Raw genomic sequence first — 20,000 nt, forward strand, 5'->3', positions numbered from 1 at the left:
CAGAAGTGAACTGGTGAATGAATGAATGAATGAATGAATGAAAACCTATTCAAGCAGTCCGCCTGATAAAGAGAGACTTCTAAACTAATTTTCCTCTCTCTCTCCCTCTCCTCATAAACACATCACCGCCTGCATCACCCCTCTTCCATCTTCCATGGACCTTAGCCGGTAGCATATGGTTTATACATCTGATCCATGCTAACACATGCTAATGCACGCTGATACGTGCTAACACATGCTATGCTAAACTAGCATATGGTTTATACATCTGATCCATGCTAACACATGCTAATGCACGCTGATACGTGCTAACACATGCTATGCTAAACTAGCATATGGTTTATACATCTGATCCATGCTAACACATGCTAATGCACGCTGATACGTGCTAACACATGCTATGCTAAACTAGCATATGGTTTATACATCTGATCCATGCTAACACATGCTAATGCACGCTGGTACGTGCTAACACATGCTATGCTAAACTAGCATATGGTTTATACATCTGATCCATGCTAACACATGCTAATGCACGCTGATACGTGCTAACACATGCTATGCTAAACTAGCATATGGTTTACACATCTGATCCATGCTAGCACATGCTAATGCATGCAGATACGTGCTAACACATGCTATGCTAAACTAGCCTGTTGTTTATACATGTTGATACATGCTAACACATGCTATGCTAAACTAGCATGTGGTTTATACACGCTGATACATGCTAACACATGCTATGCTAAACTAGCATATGGTTTATACATCTGATCCATGCTACTACCTGCTAATGATCGCTGATACGTGCTAACACATGCTATGCTAAACTAGCATATGGTTTATACATCTGATCCATGTGACTATCTGCCTATCCGGCCCTTGCAGCAGCAGGAGCGCATCGAGGAGCTGAAGCAGTTTGTGGAGAAGCACCGCTACCACATCCGCATGCTGGAGACCATCCTGCGCATGCTGGACAACCACTCCATCCAGGTGGACTCCATCAGGAAGATCAAGGTGATAACCCACCCCCAGCACCACCCTCCTACCCTCAGCACCACCACCCTCCTACCCCCAGCACCACCCTCCTACCCCCAGCACCACCCTCCTACCCCCAGCACCACCCTCCTACCCCCCTCACCACCCTCCTACCCTCAGCACCACCCTCCTACCCTCAGCACCACCCTCCTACCCCCCTCACCACCCTCCTACCCCCCTCACCACCCTCCTACCCTCAGCACCACCCTCCTACCCCCCTCACCACCCTCCTACCCTCAGCACCACCCTCCTACCCCCAGCACCACCCTCCTACCCCCAGCACCACCCTCCTACCCCCAGCACCACCCTCCTACCCCCAGCACCACCCTCCTACCCCCAGCACCACCCTCCTACCCCCAGCACCACCCTCCTGAAGTGCTCCTCCTGATGAAGGTTCTCTAGTTCTAATATGAAGGTTCTCTATTTCTAATATGAAGGTTCTCTAGTTCAAATATGAAGGTTCTCTAGTTCTAATATGAAGGTTCTCTAGTTCAAATATGAAGGTTCTCTATTTCTAATATGAAGGTTCTCTATTTCTAATATGAAGGTTCTCTAGTTCTAATATGAAAGTTCTCTAGTTCTAATATGAAGGTTCTCATGGTTCTAACGTCATGTTCTCCAGGACGACGTGGAGTACTACCTGGACTCGTCCCAGGACCCGGACTTTGAGGAGAACGAGTTCCTGTACGACGACCTCGACCTGGATGAAATCCGTGAGTACTGAACAGACGTAGAACCACAGACGTAGAACCACAGACGTAGAACCACAGACGTAGAACCACAGACGGTGAACCACAGACGGTGAACCACAGACGTAGAACCACAGACGGTGAACCACAGACGGTGAACCACAGACGTAGAACCACAGACGGTGAACCACAGACGGTGAACCACAGACGTAGAACCACAGACGTAGAACCACAGACGTAGAACCACAGACGGTGAACCACAGACGGTGAACCACAGACGTAGAACCACAGACGGTGAACCACAGACGTAGAACCACAGACGGTGAACCACAGATGGTGAACCACAGACGTAGAACCACAGACGTAGAACCACAGACGTAGAACCACAGACGGTGAACCACAGACGTAGAACCACAGACGGTGAACCACAGACGTAGAACCACAGACGTAGAACCACAGACGGTGAACCACAGACGGTGAACCACAGACGGTGAACCACAGACGTAGAACCACAGACGGTGAACCACAGACATAGAACCACAGACGCATACAGAACCGATAAAGGTTATGTTTATGCCAAAAGACACATGGAGGGACTGTTGATCTGAGTGTGGTGTATGGAAGTAAATCTGTCATCGGATTTTGAAAATATATAGGTAATAGTAAAATATAATAGGTTACCAAATATAAATGACTTTCAAAAAGAAAAGCTGTTAGCAATTTACGAGCCTAGCCTTGGCATAATTTAGCAGACGGGGGTCATGTGACCCTTGGGGGTCCATGAGACCCTTGGGGGTCATGTGACCCTTGGGGGTCTGCTGGTGAAGGACCCTGAGGGTAGAGCTGATGAAGACCCTCTTCTGCCCCCCCTCCAGCCACCGCCCTGCTGGCCACCTCCCCCCCCGGCACCACCCTGGAGGACGAGATCCTGCAACACTCGAGCAGCACCCCCACCTCCACCACCTCCTCCTCCCCCACGCCGCCCTCCCCCGCCACCTGCACCACGGTGAGCCCCCCCCCAACCAGCAGAGGGGTTACACCCTGAGACCTGTTTACCTATTTGACCCTACTAAACTAGTTCATACCCTGAGACCTGTTTACCTATTTGACCCTACTAAACTAGTTTATACCCTGAGACCTGTTTACCTATTTGACCCTACTAAACTAGTTTATACCCTGAGACCTGTTTACCTATTTGACCCTACTAAACTAGTTTACACCCTGAGACCTGTTTACCTATTTGACCCTACTAAACTAGTTTATACCCTGAGACCTGTTTACCTATTTGACCCTACTAAACTAGTTTATACCCTGAGACCTGTTTACCTATTTGACCCTACTAAACTAGTTTATACACTGAGACCTGTTTACCTATTTGACCCTACTAAACTAGTTTATACACTGAGACCTGTTTACCTATTTGACCCTACTAAACTAGTTCATACCCTGAGACCTGTTTACCTATTTGACCCTACTAAACTAGTTAAACTAGTTTATACCCTGAGACCTGTTTACCTATTTGACCCTACTAAACTAGTTTATACCCTGAGACCTGTTTACCTATTTGACCCTACTAAACTAGTTTATACACTGAGACCTGTTTACCTATTTGACCCTACTAAACTAGTTTATACACTGAGACCTGTTTACCTATTTGACCCTACTAAACTAGTTTACACCCTGAGACCTGTTTACCTATTTGACCCTACTAAACTAGTTTATACACTGAGACCTGTTTACCTATTTGACCCTACTAAACTAGTTTATACACTGAGACCTGTTTACCTATTTGACCCTACTAAACTAGTTTACACCCTGAGACCTGTTTACCTATTTGACCCTACTAAACTAGTTTATACCCTGAGACCTGTTTACCTATTTGACCCTACTAAACTAGTTTATACCCTGAGACCTGTTTACCTATTTGACCCTACTAAACTAGTTTATACACTGAGACCTGTTTACCTATTTGACCCTACTAAACTAGTTTATACACTGAGACCTGTTTACCTATTTGACCCTACTAAACTAGTTTATACACTGAGACCTGTTTACCTATTTGACCCTACTAAACTAGTTTATACCCTGAGACCTGTTTACCTATTTGACCCTACTAAACTAGTTTATACCCTGAGACCTGTTTACCTATTTGACCCTACTAAACTAGTTTACACCCTGAGACCTGTTTACCTATTTGACCCTACTAAACTAGTTTATACCCTGAGACCTGTTTACCTATTTGACCCTACTAAACTAGTTTATACCCTGAGACCTGTTTACCTATTTGACCCTACTAAACTAGTTTATACACTGAGACCTGTTTACCTATTTGACCCTACTAAACTAGTTTATACACTGAGACCTGTTTACCTATTTGACCCTACTAAACTAGTTTATACACTGAGACCTGTTTACCTATTTGACCCTACTAAACTAGTTTATACCCTGAGACCTGTTTACCTATTTGACCCTACTAAACTAGTTTACACCCTGAGACCTGTTTACCTATTTGACCCTACTAAACTAGTTTACACTCTGAGACCTGTTTACCTATTTGACCCTACTAAACTAGTTTATACACTGAGACCTGTTTACCTATTTGACCCTACTAAACTAGTTTATACACTGAGACCTGTTTACCTATTTGACCCTACTAAACTAGTTTATACCCTGAGACCTGTTTACCTATTTGACCCTACTAAACTAGTTTACACCCTGAGACCTGTTTACCTATTTGACCCTACTAAACTAGTTTACACTCTGAGACCTGTTTACCTATTTGACCCTACTAAACTAGTTTATACACTGAGACCTGTTTACCTATTTGACCCTACTAAACTAGTTTATACACTGAGACCTGTTTACCTATTTGACCCTACTAAACTAGTTTATACCCTGAGACCTGTTTACCTATTTGACCCTACTAAACTAGTTTATACACTGAGACCTGTTTACCTATTTGACCCTACTAAACTAGTTTACACCCTGAGACCTGTTTACCTATTTGACCCTACTAAACTAGTTTACACTCTGAGACCTGTTTACCTATTTGACCCTACTAAACTAGTTTATACACTGAGACCTGTTTACCTATTTGACCCTACTAAACTAGTTTACACCCTGAGACCTGTTTACCTATTTGACCCTACTAAACTAGTTTATACACTGAGACCTGTTTACCTATTTGACCCTACTAAACTAGTTTATACACTGAGACCTGCTAACACATGCTATGCTAAACTAGCATATGGTTTATACACGCTGATACATGCTAACACATGCTATGCTAAACTAGCATATGGTTTATACATGCTGATACATGCTAACACATGCTATGCTAAACTAGCATATGGTTTATACACGCTGATACATGCTAACACATGCTATGCTAAACTAGCATATGGTTTATACACGCTGATACATGCTAACACATGCTATGCTAAACTAGCATATGGTGCAGCACCGCAATGTAACATTGTTAGCTAGCATCAGTGATGAATAAAAGAGAGGCTCCGTCACACTTGCACCTCCTAAACTCTGCTCCTCTGCTGCTCCTTCTCCTGCAGGAGAACTCTGAGGACGACAAGAAGAGAGGCCGCTCCACGGACAGCGAGGTCAGCCAGGTGAGGAGGAGGAGGAGGAGGAGGAGGAGGAGGAGGAGGAGCTCTGGGGCGCTGCATCTCCTCTACTGTAGTACTGTACTGTACTGTACTGTACTCGCTGTAGTGTACTGCAGTCTACAGTACAGTAGACTACAGTACTGTACTGTAGTACAGTTGTACAGTACAGTCTACAGTACAGTACAGTAGACAGTATAGTACAGTAGACTACTGTACTGTAGTACAGTCTACAGTACAGTACAGTAGACAGTATAGTACAGTACTGTAGTACAGTTGTACAGTACTGTAGTACAGTCTACAGTACAGTAGTTCTGACCGCCACGTGTTGCGCTGTAGTACAGTACAGTAGACTACAGTACTGTACTACAGTTGTACAGTACTGTAGTACAGTGTACAGTACAGTAGTTCTGACCTCTGACCCCCACATGTTGCGCTGTAGTGCAGGCTGTAGTACAGTTGTACAGTACAGTAGATTACAATACTGTAGTACAGTTGTACAGTACTGTAGTACAGTCTACAGTACAGTAGTTCTGTAGCTCTTCAGGTAGAACCCGTCTGAAGGCCCCTCTGACCGCTAACGCTCCTCCTCTCCTTCCAGTCTCCTGTGAAGAACGGCAACCCCTCCTCCTCCTTCTCCTCGTCCTCCTCGTCCTCCTCGTCTTCCTCCTCGGCCTCAGGCCCCGCCTCCTCCTCGCTGGTCTCCCTGGCGACCGGCGTGGGCGGGGGCAACACCCTGCTGGGCAGCATGGGCGGCCTGCTGTCCAACAGCCTGGCCGGTAGCTATAGCAACGCCACGCAGCAGCCGCCCCACCCGTCCACGCAGCAGCAGCACCTGCCCAAGAACCCCTCCTCCACCTCCCTGTCCTCAGGCCTCCTCCACCCCTCCTCCACCTCCCTGTCCTCAGGCCTCCTCCACCCCTCCTCCACCTCCCTGTCTTCGGGCCTCCTCCACCCCTCCTCCACCTCCCTGTCCTCGGGCCTCCTCCACCCCTCCTCCACCTCCCTGTCCTCGGGCCTCCTCCACCCCTCCTCCACCTCCCTGTCCTCGGGCCTCCTCCACCCCTCCTCCACCTCCCTGTCCTCGGGCCTCCTCCACCCGGGCTCCTCGGCCGCCTCGCCGCCCGTCCCCCAGCCCCAGGCCTCGCTGGCCTCCAGCACCAACAGCCTGGGGCTCAGTTTGGGCATGGGCCTGGGGAAGGGCCCCGGGCCGGGCCGCGGGGGCAGCCCCGTGCCGTCAGGCCTGTCTCTGGGCAGCATGGCCGGCCTCATCTCGGGCTCCACGCCGGCACCCTACGCCCAGGCCGCCGCTGCCTCGGGCCCCGTGGGCGGGGGCCTGCTGGGTGGGGTCTCCTCGGCCGTGGGGCCGGCGGGGGGCGGCTGCAGCATCACGGTGGGGGGCCCCACCTCCACCACCGGGGGGCTGCTGGGGACCTCGCCGGGGGGGGGGGGGCGGGCTGCTGGGCCTGGGGTCCGGCCCGCTGGGGGGGCAGACGGGCTCCTCCATGGGGAGCCTGGCCCCCGGGGGCGGGGTGGGGGTCATCGGAAGCGGAGGGGGCGGAGCCGTGGGCAGCGCAGTGGGCGGAGTCACGGGCAGCTCTCTGATCTCCAACCGACCGCCCAGCCGGCAGAAACAGAACGGAGGCACAAGTACTTTACAATACTTTACACTACACGTACTCTAGAGTACTTTACAATACTTTACACTACACGTACTCTAGAGAAACTTTACAATACTTTACACTACACATACTCTAGAGAAACTTTACAATACTTTACACTACACATAATCTAGAGTACTTTACAATACTTTACACTACATTTACTCTAGAGTACTTTACACTACACGTACTCTAGAGTACTTTACAATAATTTACACTACACATACTCTAGAGTACTTTACACTGCACATACTCTAAAGTACTTTACAATACTTTACACTACACGTACGTACTTTACAATAATTTACACCTCACGTACTCTAGAGAAACTTTACACTACACGTACTCTAGAGTACTTTACAATACTTTACACTACACGTACTCTAGAGTACTTTACAATACTTTACACTACACATACTCTAGAGAAACTTTACAATACTTTACACTACACGTACTCTAGAGTACTTTACAATACTTAACACTACACGTACTATAGAGTACTTTACAATACCTTACACTACACGTACTCTAGAGTACTTTACACTACACGTACTCTAGAGTACTTTACACTACACGTACTCTAGAGTACTTTACAATATTTTACACTACACATACTCTAGAGTACTTTACAATACTTTACACTACACATACTCTAGAGTACTTTACAATACTTTACACTACACATACTCTAGAGTACTTTACAATACTTTACACTACACGTACTCTAGAGTACTTTACAATACTTAACAATGCTTTACACTACACATACTCTAGAGTACTTTACAATACTTTACACTACACGTAATCTAGAGAAACTTTACAATACTTTACACTACACGTACTCTACAGTACTTTACAATACTTTACACTACACATACTCTAGAGTACTTCACAACAATTTACACTACACGTACTCTAGAGAAACTTTACAATACTTTACACTACACATACTCTAGAGTACTTTACACTACACGTACTCAAGAGTACTTTACAATAATTTACACTACACATACTCTAGAGTACTTTACACTGCACATACTCTAGAGTACTTTACAATACTTTACACTACACATACGTACTTTACAATAATTTACACTACACGTACTCTAGAGAAACTTTACACTACACGTACTCTAGAGTACTTTACAATACTTTACACTACACGTACTCTAGAGTACTTTACAATACTTTACACTACACGTACTCTAGAGTACTTTACAATACTTTACACTACACGTACTCTAGAGTACTTTACAATACCTTACACTACACGTACTCTAGAGTACTTTACACTACACATACTCTAAAGTACTTCTTTACACTACATATATTCTAGAGTACTTTACAATACTTAACACTACACGTACTCTAGAGTACTTTACAATAATTTACACTACACGTACTCTAGAGTACTTTACAATACTTTACACTACACATACTCTAGAGAAACTTTACAATAATTTACACTACACGTACTCTAGAGTACTTTACAATACTTTACACTACACATACTCTAGAGAAACTTTACAATACTTTACACTACACGTACTCTACAATACTTTACAGTACACATACTCTAGAGTACTTTACAGTACACATACTCTAGAGTACTTTACAATAATTTACACTACACGTACTCAAGAGTACTTTACAATACTTTACACTACACATATTTTAGAGTACTACTACACGTACTTTAGACTACTTTACACTACATGTACTTAACAATACTTTATACTATATGTACTTTAGATCAGTGATCACCATGGTAACGGTTCTCTCTCTCTCAGGTTACAGTGCCGTGGTATCAGACAGCACGCAGGACTCTGTCCTCACCAGCCAATCACAGAGCAGCCTGCCTTCCTGTTTGACCTCCACAGCCAATCAGCTGTGAGTGTTTGGTTCAGTGTATTCGTACCAATCAGCATCAAGTCTACGGTTATCGCCTCACACAGAGATAAGAACCCGCTCACCTCTCTCCTCTTGTCTCCTCTCCTCCTCCCCCTCCTCCTCCCCCTCCTCCCCCTCCCCCTCCTCCTCCCCCTCCTCCTCCCCCTCCCCCTCCTCGCTCCCCCTCCTCCTCCTCCTCTCCTCCCCCTCCTCCCCCTCCCCCTCCTCCTCCTCCCCCTCCTCCCCCTCCTCCTCCTCCCCCTCCCCCTCCCCCTCCTCCTCCTCCCCCTCCTCCTCCTCCCCCCCCTCCCCCTCCTCCTCCTCCTCCTCCCCCCCCTCCTCCTCCCCCTCCTCCTCCCCCTCCTCCCCCCCCTCCCCCTCCTCCTCCCCCTCCTCCCCCTCCTCCTCCTCAGTAAGGACAGCGGGCCCTCCCTCCTGGGCTCCCTCACGCTGGCCTCCTGCTCTGCGTCTCCTCTCTGCTACACGGAGGCGCACTCGTCTGGAAGCAGCCCCCTCCTCAACGGGCCGCTGTCCTACCCCCCCCCCTCTGACATCATCAAGGTGAGACCCCCCCCCCCCCCCTCTGACATCATCAAGGTGAGACCCCCCCCCCCTCTGACATCATCAAGGTGAGACCCCCCCCCTCTGACATCATCAAGGTGAGACCCCCCCCCCTCTGACATCATCAAGGTGAGACCCCCCCCCCTCTGACATCATCAAGGTGAGACCCCCCTCCTCTGACATCATCAAGGTGAGACCCCCCCCCTCTGACATCATCAAGGTGAGACCCCCCCCCCTCTGACATCATCAAGGTGAGACCCCCCTCCTCTGACATCATCAAGGTGAGACCCCCCCCCCCCCCCCCCCCCCCCTCTGACATCATCAAGGTGAGACCCCCCCCCCCCCCCCCTCTGACATCATCAAGGTGAGACCCCCCCCCCCCCCACCACGGGTCCAGACCCACTGTTTGTGAACCCTGAACCAGACCAGGCTGTATGCTGTATATCATTTGATACTGTTTTATAACGTTAATAAATGTAATATTGTGAAGACTGCTGCAGTACAAGAGAAGAACAAACAGAGCTGTTACCTTCTGTGTATTGTGGGTTTAAACCTCTCGTAGAAGAACAGAACAAACAGAGCTGTTACCTTCTGGTGGGGGGGGGTTTAAACCTCTCGTAGAAGAACAGAACAAACAGAGCTGTTACCTTCTGGTGGGGGGGGTTTAAACCTCTCATAGAAGAACAGAACAAACAGAGCTGTTACCTTCTGTGTATTGTGGGTTTAAACCTCTCGCCCTTTAAAGAGACTCTGGACTGCAGGGCACTCTGAACTACGTTACCCATCATGCACTGTGTTCTGCAGCCCCAGGAGGCGATGAGCAGTCTGAAGACCATGGCCCAGCAGGCCGCCCTCAGCTCTGGGATCCAGGCGGACATGTCCTCCCTCCACCTCAACACTGGTAATAATCAGTCATGCAAACTAGTCACCTTTCGGCGAAATTCGCCGTTTTTTTAACAAAATTGGCCACTTGTGTGATTCGTGGAGATCCATTGAGAAAACATTGTGGGTGGGGGGGGCGGGGGTCTGCAATCTGACGAAAACGAGACATTAACTAAGTAAAAATCAATTTAGGATGACAAAAACTACGACGAAATCTTTTGACACTTTCGTTAACGAATAAAAACGAGACGAAAATGTAAGCGGATCAATCAGAACTAAGCTCTTTATGTGGGGAAGTACTGATCGTCCCGCCCGGCAGGTCAACTAGCAGGCGCTTGCTGCGTCGCAAGCAAGTGTCCCTTTGTAAACAGTTTGGCACAACAATCACCGGTTAAAACACAACCGACTTGAAGTCATTGGCAGACGAGCCATCCCAAAATTCACGTAAAGATAAGCATCCTTAAAATGTTTTTTTCTTTCAAGCTAATGTTATGTTTGTTTTCGCTAAAATTGGAATACAATACAAGCTGAAAGAAACCACTGCTGTCCTGTAACGTACCAGAGCTCTGTGCTGTCGACACCACAGCGGGGCACAGAAACACAGGATTCACTGTGGTTTCTGTGACATGAGAAACACTAAAAATGAATACTTATGTTTTATAAAGAAAGCTATCTTAGTGGGAAAGCCACGCAACAGATAGCCACGGTTACATACAGTAATGTTCTTATGATGTGAGAAAGGAGCAGAAATATAGTATAGAGACAACTTGGAGCTGTGTGTGCGCGTATGTTTGAGTGAGAGACGGGAGTGAATGAGAGACAGAAAAATCGGACCCCCTCCATTCTACCTCACAGGTACAGAAGGCCTCCGACAAGGATGGGCCACTGAGTGCAAATAAAGCTAGTGCATCCCAGAACAACAAAAAAACAAAAAAAGATGCGTACGCAGGTCCGAAAAAAAGGTGCGCGTGCAGGTCCAAAAAAAAAGATGCGTGTGCAGGGCAATTTCTTTTAATTAATTAATTTATTTATTTTATTTATTTTTTTATATAATTTTTTTAAACATTTTTTTATATATATACTCTTTTTTTTAATATAAAAAAATATAAAAAAAAAATTATAGAATTTTTTTATGGAGAAAACCAAACGGAGAACCTAAATCCACCGAGGAGCTACTCTGACCGCCTGCAGAGAGAACCAAAAGGAGCAGAAGAAAATAGTTTTTTTCGAAAAGTGGACCCAAGATGATCTGTGGCTCGAAATGAATGATAAGCGCACTGAAATGTGCGCTCATGTGCACATCTTCAACTGTCTGCTGCTTACGCTACCGCTGCGTCGATGCCACTTCCGGGATTTGGGGAAAGAAAGGAAAAGTCCTCCGCAGAACTCCCAAGTATAAGGAAAAAGATTCAACACTCCATAGAAATGTATTCTATACATTCTATACCAGTGACGGCTGCTGGTCTTTCAAAGAGGGGAAGCTCATTTTCGTCATCATATAAATTGTACATTTATGTATATATATCTAAATGATGCTCTGTCATACCAACTAGCTGTCTTTTCCAGTGACTTGACCACTCAATGGCCAGCAGAGCTAGGCTGTTTAAACGGCCTTGGTCCATTGTGTTACGGGTGTAGGACTTGAGCCGCTTTAAACAGGAGAAGCTCCGTTCTACACCTGCAGATGTAGCTCCAATTGTTGCCACTAATGAGAACAGTTTGTAAAGCTGAGGCATTGCACTGTCCAACTCCATGTCTTTAAGGAACCTCAAGAAATCACACAGCTGTCCCCTGTCACCCTGCAAGTCCTGATCTGAATACAGGACTTGAAGTTCAGACCTCAGGCTCCCTGAATCAAAGTGATGGCCAACTACCAAAACCATATTAAACTTGAACAAGGAAATGTGGGAATTATGTTAAACTGAAGCAAGGAATTGTGTGAATAAGTGTATGAAATGTACGATGAAAGTTGTCTAGCAATTTCACCAAGCAAATATCAAGAAATAGGTTGCAGTTCATCTTTCGACTCACTTGCAAAATCCACGATGGGACTGAGGAATGAAGAGAGCTCCGGTGACTTTTTATAGTTCAAAATCGCTGTCAATCAAACGGCAACTCAGTCTTTCGCAGACCCTCCAATCATCACGCAGAAGCCCAGCGTCCAGGCCAGCCCACTCCTCCATTCACCCCCAGAGACGCTGAGCGTCCGTGGGAGGGACATAATCGCAGTATTATCCAATGACCGTCGACTTTCGATGCACTAATAAAGCTGTTCTATGCAGCCCCATTGGAGTGGATGGACGCTGAGCTTCAACAGGCAAATGCACTGTGACGCTACAGGAGTGTATGAGAAGGACATCCAGTCAGTCGACCTGAGATAAGCAGCTGATTCTGAACAAACTCGTCTTCGAGATGTACGTGTTCTAACACATTTTTAGTCAATGAAATGTTAACACAACAGTATGTATTTGACCATTTAATTTTTGAAATTTTAGGGGAAGCTGAGCTTCCCTTGCAGTCTTAGAGGAATCGCCACTGTTCTACACATATATACATTCTATACATTATATACATTCTATACATTATATACTTATATACATTTCTATGGAGTGTCACTGTCACTTACTGCAAGTGTAATTGAATGTAAAGTAAGTGGAACTAAAAACAAAAAAGATTTAAGATGAATGTTGACATTCTGGGCAAAACCTTTCAAAATCAAAGTAAAAAAAAATAAAAAGTGGGCATAATGTGTTTTATGCAATTTGTACTAATCGCGTTAAAATAAGATTGGGTTAACACGGAATTAAGGGGTTAACTTGCCCAGCCCTAATATATATATATAATATATACAATATACATATTATATATACATGTCTACCCTGCACCTCAACACTGGTAATATTAATATATATGCTGTGTATATATACAGTATATATATAATTAGTATTAGTAATTCGTCTCGTCACGCTAATAAAAACAAATGAACCGCTAATAAAAACAAATAAATGCCACAAAAAGTTTTATCTTGATTATTTTCACGTTTGTTCACGTGTAGTATCTACCAAAACAACGATTCACCTGTTGGTCCGTGAGGGAATAGACCCACTGAGGTGTCATTAACTGTTATTAACTATGTTATTAACTATGTCATTAACTATGTTATTAACTGTCATTAACAACGATTCACCTGGTGCTCCGTGGGGGAATAGACTCACTGAGGTGTCATTAACTGTTATTAACTATGTTATTAACTATGTCATTAACTATGTCATTAACTATGTTATTAACTGTCATTAACAACGATTCACCTGTTGGTCCGTGAGGGAATAGACCCACTGAGGTGTCATTAACTATGTTATTAACTGTTATTAACTATGTTATTAACTGTCATTAACTATGATTCACCTGGTGCTCCGTGGGGGAATAGACCCACTGAGGTGTCATTAACTGTCATTAACCATGTCATTAACCATGTCATTAACCATGTCATTAACCATGATTCACCTGGCGCTCCGTGGGGGAATAGACCCACTGAGGTGTCATTAACCATGTCATTAACTGTCATTAACGGTCATTAACCATGTCATTAACCATGTCATTAATTGTCATTAACCATGTCATTAATGGTCATTAACGGTCATTAACTATGTCATTAACCATGTCATTAACCATGATTCACCTGGCGCTCCGGGAATAGACCCACTGAGCTGTCATTAACTATGTCATTAACCATGCCATTAACCATGTTATTAACCATGTCATTAACCATGTCATTAACCATGTCATTAACCATGTTATTAACTATGTCATTAACCATGATTCACCTGGCGCTCCGTGGGGCTGTCCCCCCCTGACACACACCTGATGACCGTCTGCCCCCCCCCCCCCAGACATGTTCCCCAGCAGCACGGCCCCCGCCGGGCCCCCGTCCGGCTCCCAGACCTCCCTGTCGGAGGTGAGCATCCCGCCCTCGCTGGGGGTCTGCCCCCTGGGGCCCGTGGGGCTGTCCAAGGAGCAGCTCTACCAGCAGGCCATGGAGGAGGCCGCCTGGACGCACATGCCCCACCCCTCGGACTCCGAGAGGATCAGGTGTGTGTGTGTGTGTGTGTGTGTGTGTGTGTGTGTGTGTGTGTGTGTGTGTGTGTGTGTGTGTGTGTGTGTGTGTGTGTGTGTGTGTGTGTGTGTGTGTGTGTGTGTGTGTGTGTGTGTGTGTGTGTGTGTGTGTGGCAGTAGCTGATGAGGAACCCCTGCTACTAGCTTAGCGTAGTGCTAAGCTGCGGTTGTGTTAGCATAGTGCTAAGCTGCGGTTGTGTTAGCGTGGTGCTACCTGTGTTAGCGTGGTGCTACCTGTGTTAGCGTGGTGCTACCTGTGTTAGCGTGGTGCTACCCTGTGTTAGCGTGGTGCTACCTTGTGTTAGCGTGGTGCTACCCTGTGTTAGCGTGGTGCTACCTGTGTTAGAGTGGTGCTACCTTGTGTTAGCGTGGTGCTACCTTGTGTTAGTGTGGTGCTACCTGTGTTAGCGTGGTGCTACCTGTGTTAGCGTGGTGCTACCTGTGTTAGCGTGGTGCTACCTGTGTTAGCGTGGTGCTACCTGTGTTAGCGTGGTGCTACCTTGTGTTAGCGTGGTGCTACCCTGTGTTAGCGTGGTGCTACCTTGTGTTAGAGTGGTGCTGCCTTGTGTTAGAGTGGTGCTACCTTGTGTTAGCGTGGTGCTACCTTGTGTTAGCGTGGTGCTACCTGTGTTAGCGTGGTGCTACCTTGTGTTAGCGTGGTGCTACCTGTGTTAGCGTGGTGCTACCTGTGTTAGCGTGGTGCTACCTGTGTTAGCGTGGTGCTACCTGTGTTAGCGTGGTGCTACCTGTGTTAGCGTGGTGCTGCAGTGTGTTAGCGTGGTGCTACCTGTGTTAGCCTGGTGCTACCTGTGTTAGCGTGGTGCTACCTGTGTTAGCGTGGTGCTACCTGTGTTAGCGTGGTGCTACCTGTGTTAGCGTGGTGCTGCGGTGTGTTAGCGTGGTGCTACCTGTGTTAGCGTGGTGCTACCTGTGTCAGCGTGGTGCTACCCTGTGTTAGCGTGGTGCTACCTGTGTCAGCGTGGTGCTGCGGTGTGTTAGCGTGGTGCTACCTGTGTTAGCGTGGTGCTACCTGTGTTAGCGTGGTGCTACCTGTGTTAGCGTGGTGCTACCTGTGTTAGCGTGGTGCTACCTGTGTTAGCGTGGTGCTACCTGTGTTAGCGTGGTGCTACCTGTGTTAGCGTGGTGCTACCTGTGTTAGCGTGGTGCTACCTGTGTTAGCGTGGTGCTACCTGTGTTAGCGTGGTGCTGCAGTGTGTTAGCGTGGTGCTACCTGTGTTAGCCTGGTGCTACCTGTGTTAGCGTGGTGCTACCTGTGTTAGCGTGGTGCTACCTGTGTTAGCGTGGTGCTACCTGTGTTAGCGTGGTGCTGCGGTGTGTTAGCGTGGTGCTACCTGTGTTAGCGTGGTGCTACCTGTGTCAGCGTGGTGCTACCCTGTGTTAGCGTGGTGCTACCTGTGTCAGCGTGGTGCTGCGGTGTGTTAGCGTGGTGCTACCTGTGTTAGCGTGGTGCTACCTGTGTTAGCGTGGTGCTACCTGTGTTAGCGTGGTGCTACCTGTGTTAGCGTGGTGCTACCTTGTGTTAGCGTGGTGCTACCTGTGTTAGCGTGGTGCTACCTGTGTTAGCGTGGTGCTACCTGTGTTAGCGTGGTGCTGCGGTGTGTTAGCGTGGTGCTACCTGTGTTAGCCTGGTGCTACCTGTGTTAGCCTGGTGCTACCTGTGTTAGCGTGGTGCTACCTGTGTTAGCGTGGTGCTGCGGTGTGTTGCAGGCAGTACCTGATGAGGAACCCGTGCCCCACGCTGCCCTTCCACCACCAGGTGCCGCCGCCGCACTCGGACTCGGTGGAGTTCTACCAGCGGCTCTCCACCGAGACGCTCTTCTTCATCTTCTACTACCTGGAGGTAGGCTCCTCCCCCGGCTCCTCCCCCTCCTCCCCCGGCTCCTCCCCCCCTCCCCCGGCTCCTCCCCCGGCTCCTCCCCCCTCCCCCGGCTCCTCCCCAGGCTCCTCCCGGCTCCTCCCCCCCCCTCCCCCGGCTCCCCCCCCCCCCATCACCTCCTGCTCACAGCAGCTCCTCCTCCTCACTCTGACTCCTGCTCCTCTCTGCTCATCTCTCCTCCTCCCTCCTTCACCATCGCCTCCTTTTCCCCTTCTGGTCTTCAATCCTCTCACCTCATCTCCTCCTCCTCCTCCCTCATCTCCTCCCCCCTTATCTCCTCCTCCTCCCTCATCTCCTCCTTTCTCCCCTAGGGAACGAAGGCTCAGTATTTGGCAGCGAAGGCCTTGAAGAAGCAGTCGTGGAGGTTCCACACCAAGTACATGATGTGGTTCCAGCGCCACGAGGAACCAAAGACCATCACGGATGAGTTTGAGCAGGTAGGGCCCTCTCAAGGTTCCTTCAACATGGTTCCTCTCAAGGTTCCTTCAGCTAGATTCCTTCAGCTAGGTTCCTTTAGCCAGGTTCCTTCCACAACGTTCCTAGGTCTGGTTTGAAAGCCGTCCCCATTACAGTAGAACCACTAGAACCACTAGGGCAGTAGAACCACTAGAGCAGTAGAACCACTAGGGCAGTAGAACCACTAGGGCAGTAGAACCACTAGAACCACTAGGGCAGTAGAACCACTAAAACCACTATGGCAGTAGAACCACTAGAACCACTAGGGCAGTAGAACCACTAGAACCACTAGGGCAGTAGAACCACTAGAACCATTAGGGCAGTAGAACCACTAGAGCAGTAGAACCACTAGAACCACTAGGGCAGTAGAACCACTAGAGCAGTAGAACCACTAGAGCAGTAGAACCACTAGAACCATTAGGGCAGTAGAACCACTAGAGCAGTAGAACCACTAGAACCACTAGGGCAGTAGAACCACTAGAACCACTAGGGCAGTAGAACCACTAGAACCACTAGAGCAGTAGAACCACTAGAACCACTAGAGCAGTAGAACCACTAGAGCAGTAGAACCACTAGAACCATTAGGGCAGTAGAACCACTAGAGCAGTAGAACCACTAGAACCACTAAGGCAGTAGAACCACTAGAGCAGTAGAACCACTAGAACCACTAGGGCAGTAGAACCACTAGAGCAGTAGAACCACTAGAACCACTAGGGCAGTAGAACCACTAGGGCAGTAGAACCACTAGAACCACTAGAACCACTAGAACCACTAGGGCAGTAGAACCACTAGGGCAGTAGAACCACTAGGGCAGTAGAACCACTAGAACCACTAGAGCAGTAGAACCACTAGGGCAGTAGAACCACTAGAGCAGTAGAACCACTAGAACCACTAGAGCAGTAGAACCACTAGGGCAGTAGAACCACTAGAACCACTAGAGCAGTAGAACCACTATAACCACTAGAACCACTAGGGCAGTAGAACCACTAGAACCCCTAGAGCAGTAGAACCACTAGGGCAGTAGAACCACTAGGGCAGTAGAACCACTAGAACCACTAGGGCAGTAGAACCACTAGGGCAGTAGAACCACTAGGGCAGTAGAACCACTAGAGCAGTAGAACCACTAGAACCACTAGGGAAGTAGAACCACTAGAACCCCTAGGGCAGTAGAACCACTAGAACCACTAGAGCAGTAGAACCACTAGGGCAGTAGAACCACTAGAGCAGTAGAACCACTAGAGCAGTAGAACCACTAGAACCACTAGGGCAGTAGAACCACTAGAGCAGTAGAACCACTAGGGCAGTAGAACCACTAGAGCAGTAGAACCACTAGAACCACTAGAACCACTAGGGCAGTAGAACCACTAGAACCACTAAGGCAGTAGAACCACTAGGGCAGTAGAACCACTAGAGCAGTAGAACCACTAGAGCAGTAGAACCACTAGAACCACTAAGGCAGTAGAACCACTAGGGCAGTAGAACCACTAGAGCAGTAGAACCACTAGAACCACTAGGGCAGTAGAACCACTAGAACCCCTAGGGCAGTAGAACCACTAGAACCACTAGGGCAGTAGAACCACTAGAGCAGTAGAACCACTAGGGCAGTAGAACCACTAGAGCAGTAGAACCACTAGAACCACTAGGGCAGTAGAACCACTAGAACCCCTACGGCAGTAGAACCACTAGGGCAGTAGAACCACTAGAACCCCTACGGCAGTAGAACCACTAGGGCAGTAGAACCACTAGGGCAGTAGAACCACTAGAACCACTAGGGCAGTAGAACCACTTGGGCAGTAGAACCACTAGAACCACTAAGGCAGTAGAACCACTAGAACCACTAGGGCAGTAGAACCACTAGAACCACTAGGGCAGTAGAACCACTAGGGCAGTAGAACCACTAGAGCAGTAGAACCACTAGAACCACTAGGGCAGTAGAACCACTAGAACCACTAGGGCAGTAGAACCACTAGAACCACTAGGGCAGTAGAACCACTAGAACCACTAGGGCAGTAGAACCACTAGAGCAGTAGAACCACTAGAGCAGTAGAACCACTAGGGCAGTAGAACCACTAGAACCACTAGAGCAGTAGAACCACTAGGGCAGTAGAACCACTAGAGCAGTAGAACCACTAGAACCACTAGGGCAGTAGAACCACTAGAACCACTAGGGCAGTAGAACCACTAGGGCAGTAGAACCACTAGAACCACTAAGGCAGTAGAACCACTAGAGCAGTAGAACCACTAGAACCACTAGGGCAGTAGAACCACTAGAACCACTAAGGCAGTAGAACCACTAGGGCAGTAGAACCACTAGAACCACTAGAGCAGTAGAACCACTAGGGCAGTAGAACCACTAGGGCAGTAGAACCACTAGAACCACTAGGGCAGTAGAACCACTAGGGCAGTAGAACCACTAGAACCACTAAGGCAGTAGAACCACTAGAGCAGTAGAACCACTAGAACCACTAGGGCAGTAGAACCACTAGGGCAGTAGAACCACTAGAGCAGTAGAACCACTAGAACCACTAGCTCCCCAGGGGACCAGTAGAACCAGTAGAACCAGTAACGTGTTCTGTAACTCCCCAGGGGACCAGTAGAACCAGTAGAACCAGTAACGTGTTCTGTAACTCCCCAGGGGACCAGTAGAACCAGTAGAACCAATAACGTGTTCTGTAACTCCCCAGGGGACCAGTAGAACCAGTAACGTGTTCTGTAACTCCCCAGGGGACCAGTAGAACCAGTAGAACCAGTAACGTGTTCTGTAACTCCCCAGGGGACCAGTAGAACCAGTGACGTGTTCTGTAACTCCCCAGGGGACCAGTAGAACCAGTAACGTGTTCTGTAACTCCCCAGGGGACCAGTAGAACCAGTGACGTGTTCTGTAACTCCCCAGGGGACCAGTAGAACCAGTAGAACCAGTAACGTGTTCTGTAACTCCCCAGGGGACCAGTAGAACCAGTAGAACCAGTAACGTGTTCTGTATCTCCCCAGGGGACCAGTAGAACCAGTAGAACCAGTAACGTGTTCTGTAACTCCCCAGGGGACCAGTAGAACCAGTAGAACCAGTAACGTGTTCTGTAACTCCCCAGGGGACCAGTAGAACCAGTAGAACCAGTAACGTGTTCTGTATCTCCCCAGGGACCAGTAGAACCAGTAACGTGTTCTGTAACTCCCCAGGGGACCAGTAGAACCAGTA

The 20,000-nt window shown here is 47.9% G+C and overlaps 1 protein-coding gene across 1 annotated transcript in view; it reads left to right on the forward strand.

Moving 5' to 3' along the window:
* LOC311373239 (CCR4-NOT transcription complex subunit 3-like) overlaps positions 1-20,000 on the forward strand; it is a 31,692-nt gene that overhangs the window by 8,980 nt on the left and 2,712 nt on the right. The window contains 12 exon segments of the mRNA XM_084490043.1: positions 889-1,017; positions 1,661-1,751; positions 2,603-2,733; positions 5,294-5,350; positions 5,946-6,790; positions 6,792-6,994; positions 8,796-8,895; positions 9,309-9,456; positions 10,261-10,357; positions 14,229-14,427; positions 16,180-16,312; positions 16,660-16,785. Of these exon segments, the coding sequence (XP_084346169.1) occupies positions 889-1,017; positions 1,661-1,751; positions 2,603-2,733; positions 5,294-5,350; positions 5,946-6,790; positions 6,792-6,994; positions 8,796-8,895; positions 9,309-9,456; positions 10,261-10,357; positions 14,229-14,427; positions 16,180-16,312; positions 16,660-16,785 (2,259 nt within the window).

This window comes from Micromesistius poutassou (genome assembly GCF_964030765.1).
Source record: "Micromesistius poutassou genome assembly, contig: SCAFFOLD_134, whole genome shotgun sequence".
In the NCBI taxonomy this organism is placed as follows: Eukaryota; Metazoa; Chordata; class Actinopteri; order Gadiformes; family Gadidae; genus Micromesistius; species Micromesistius poutassou.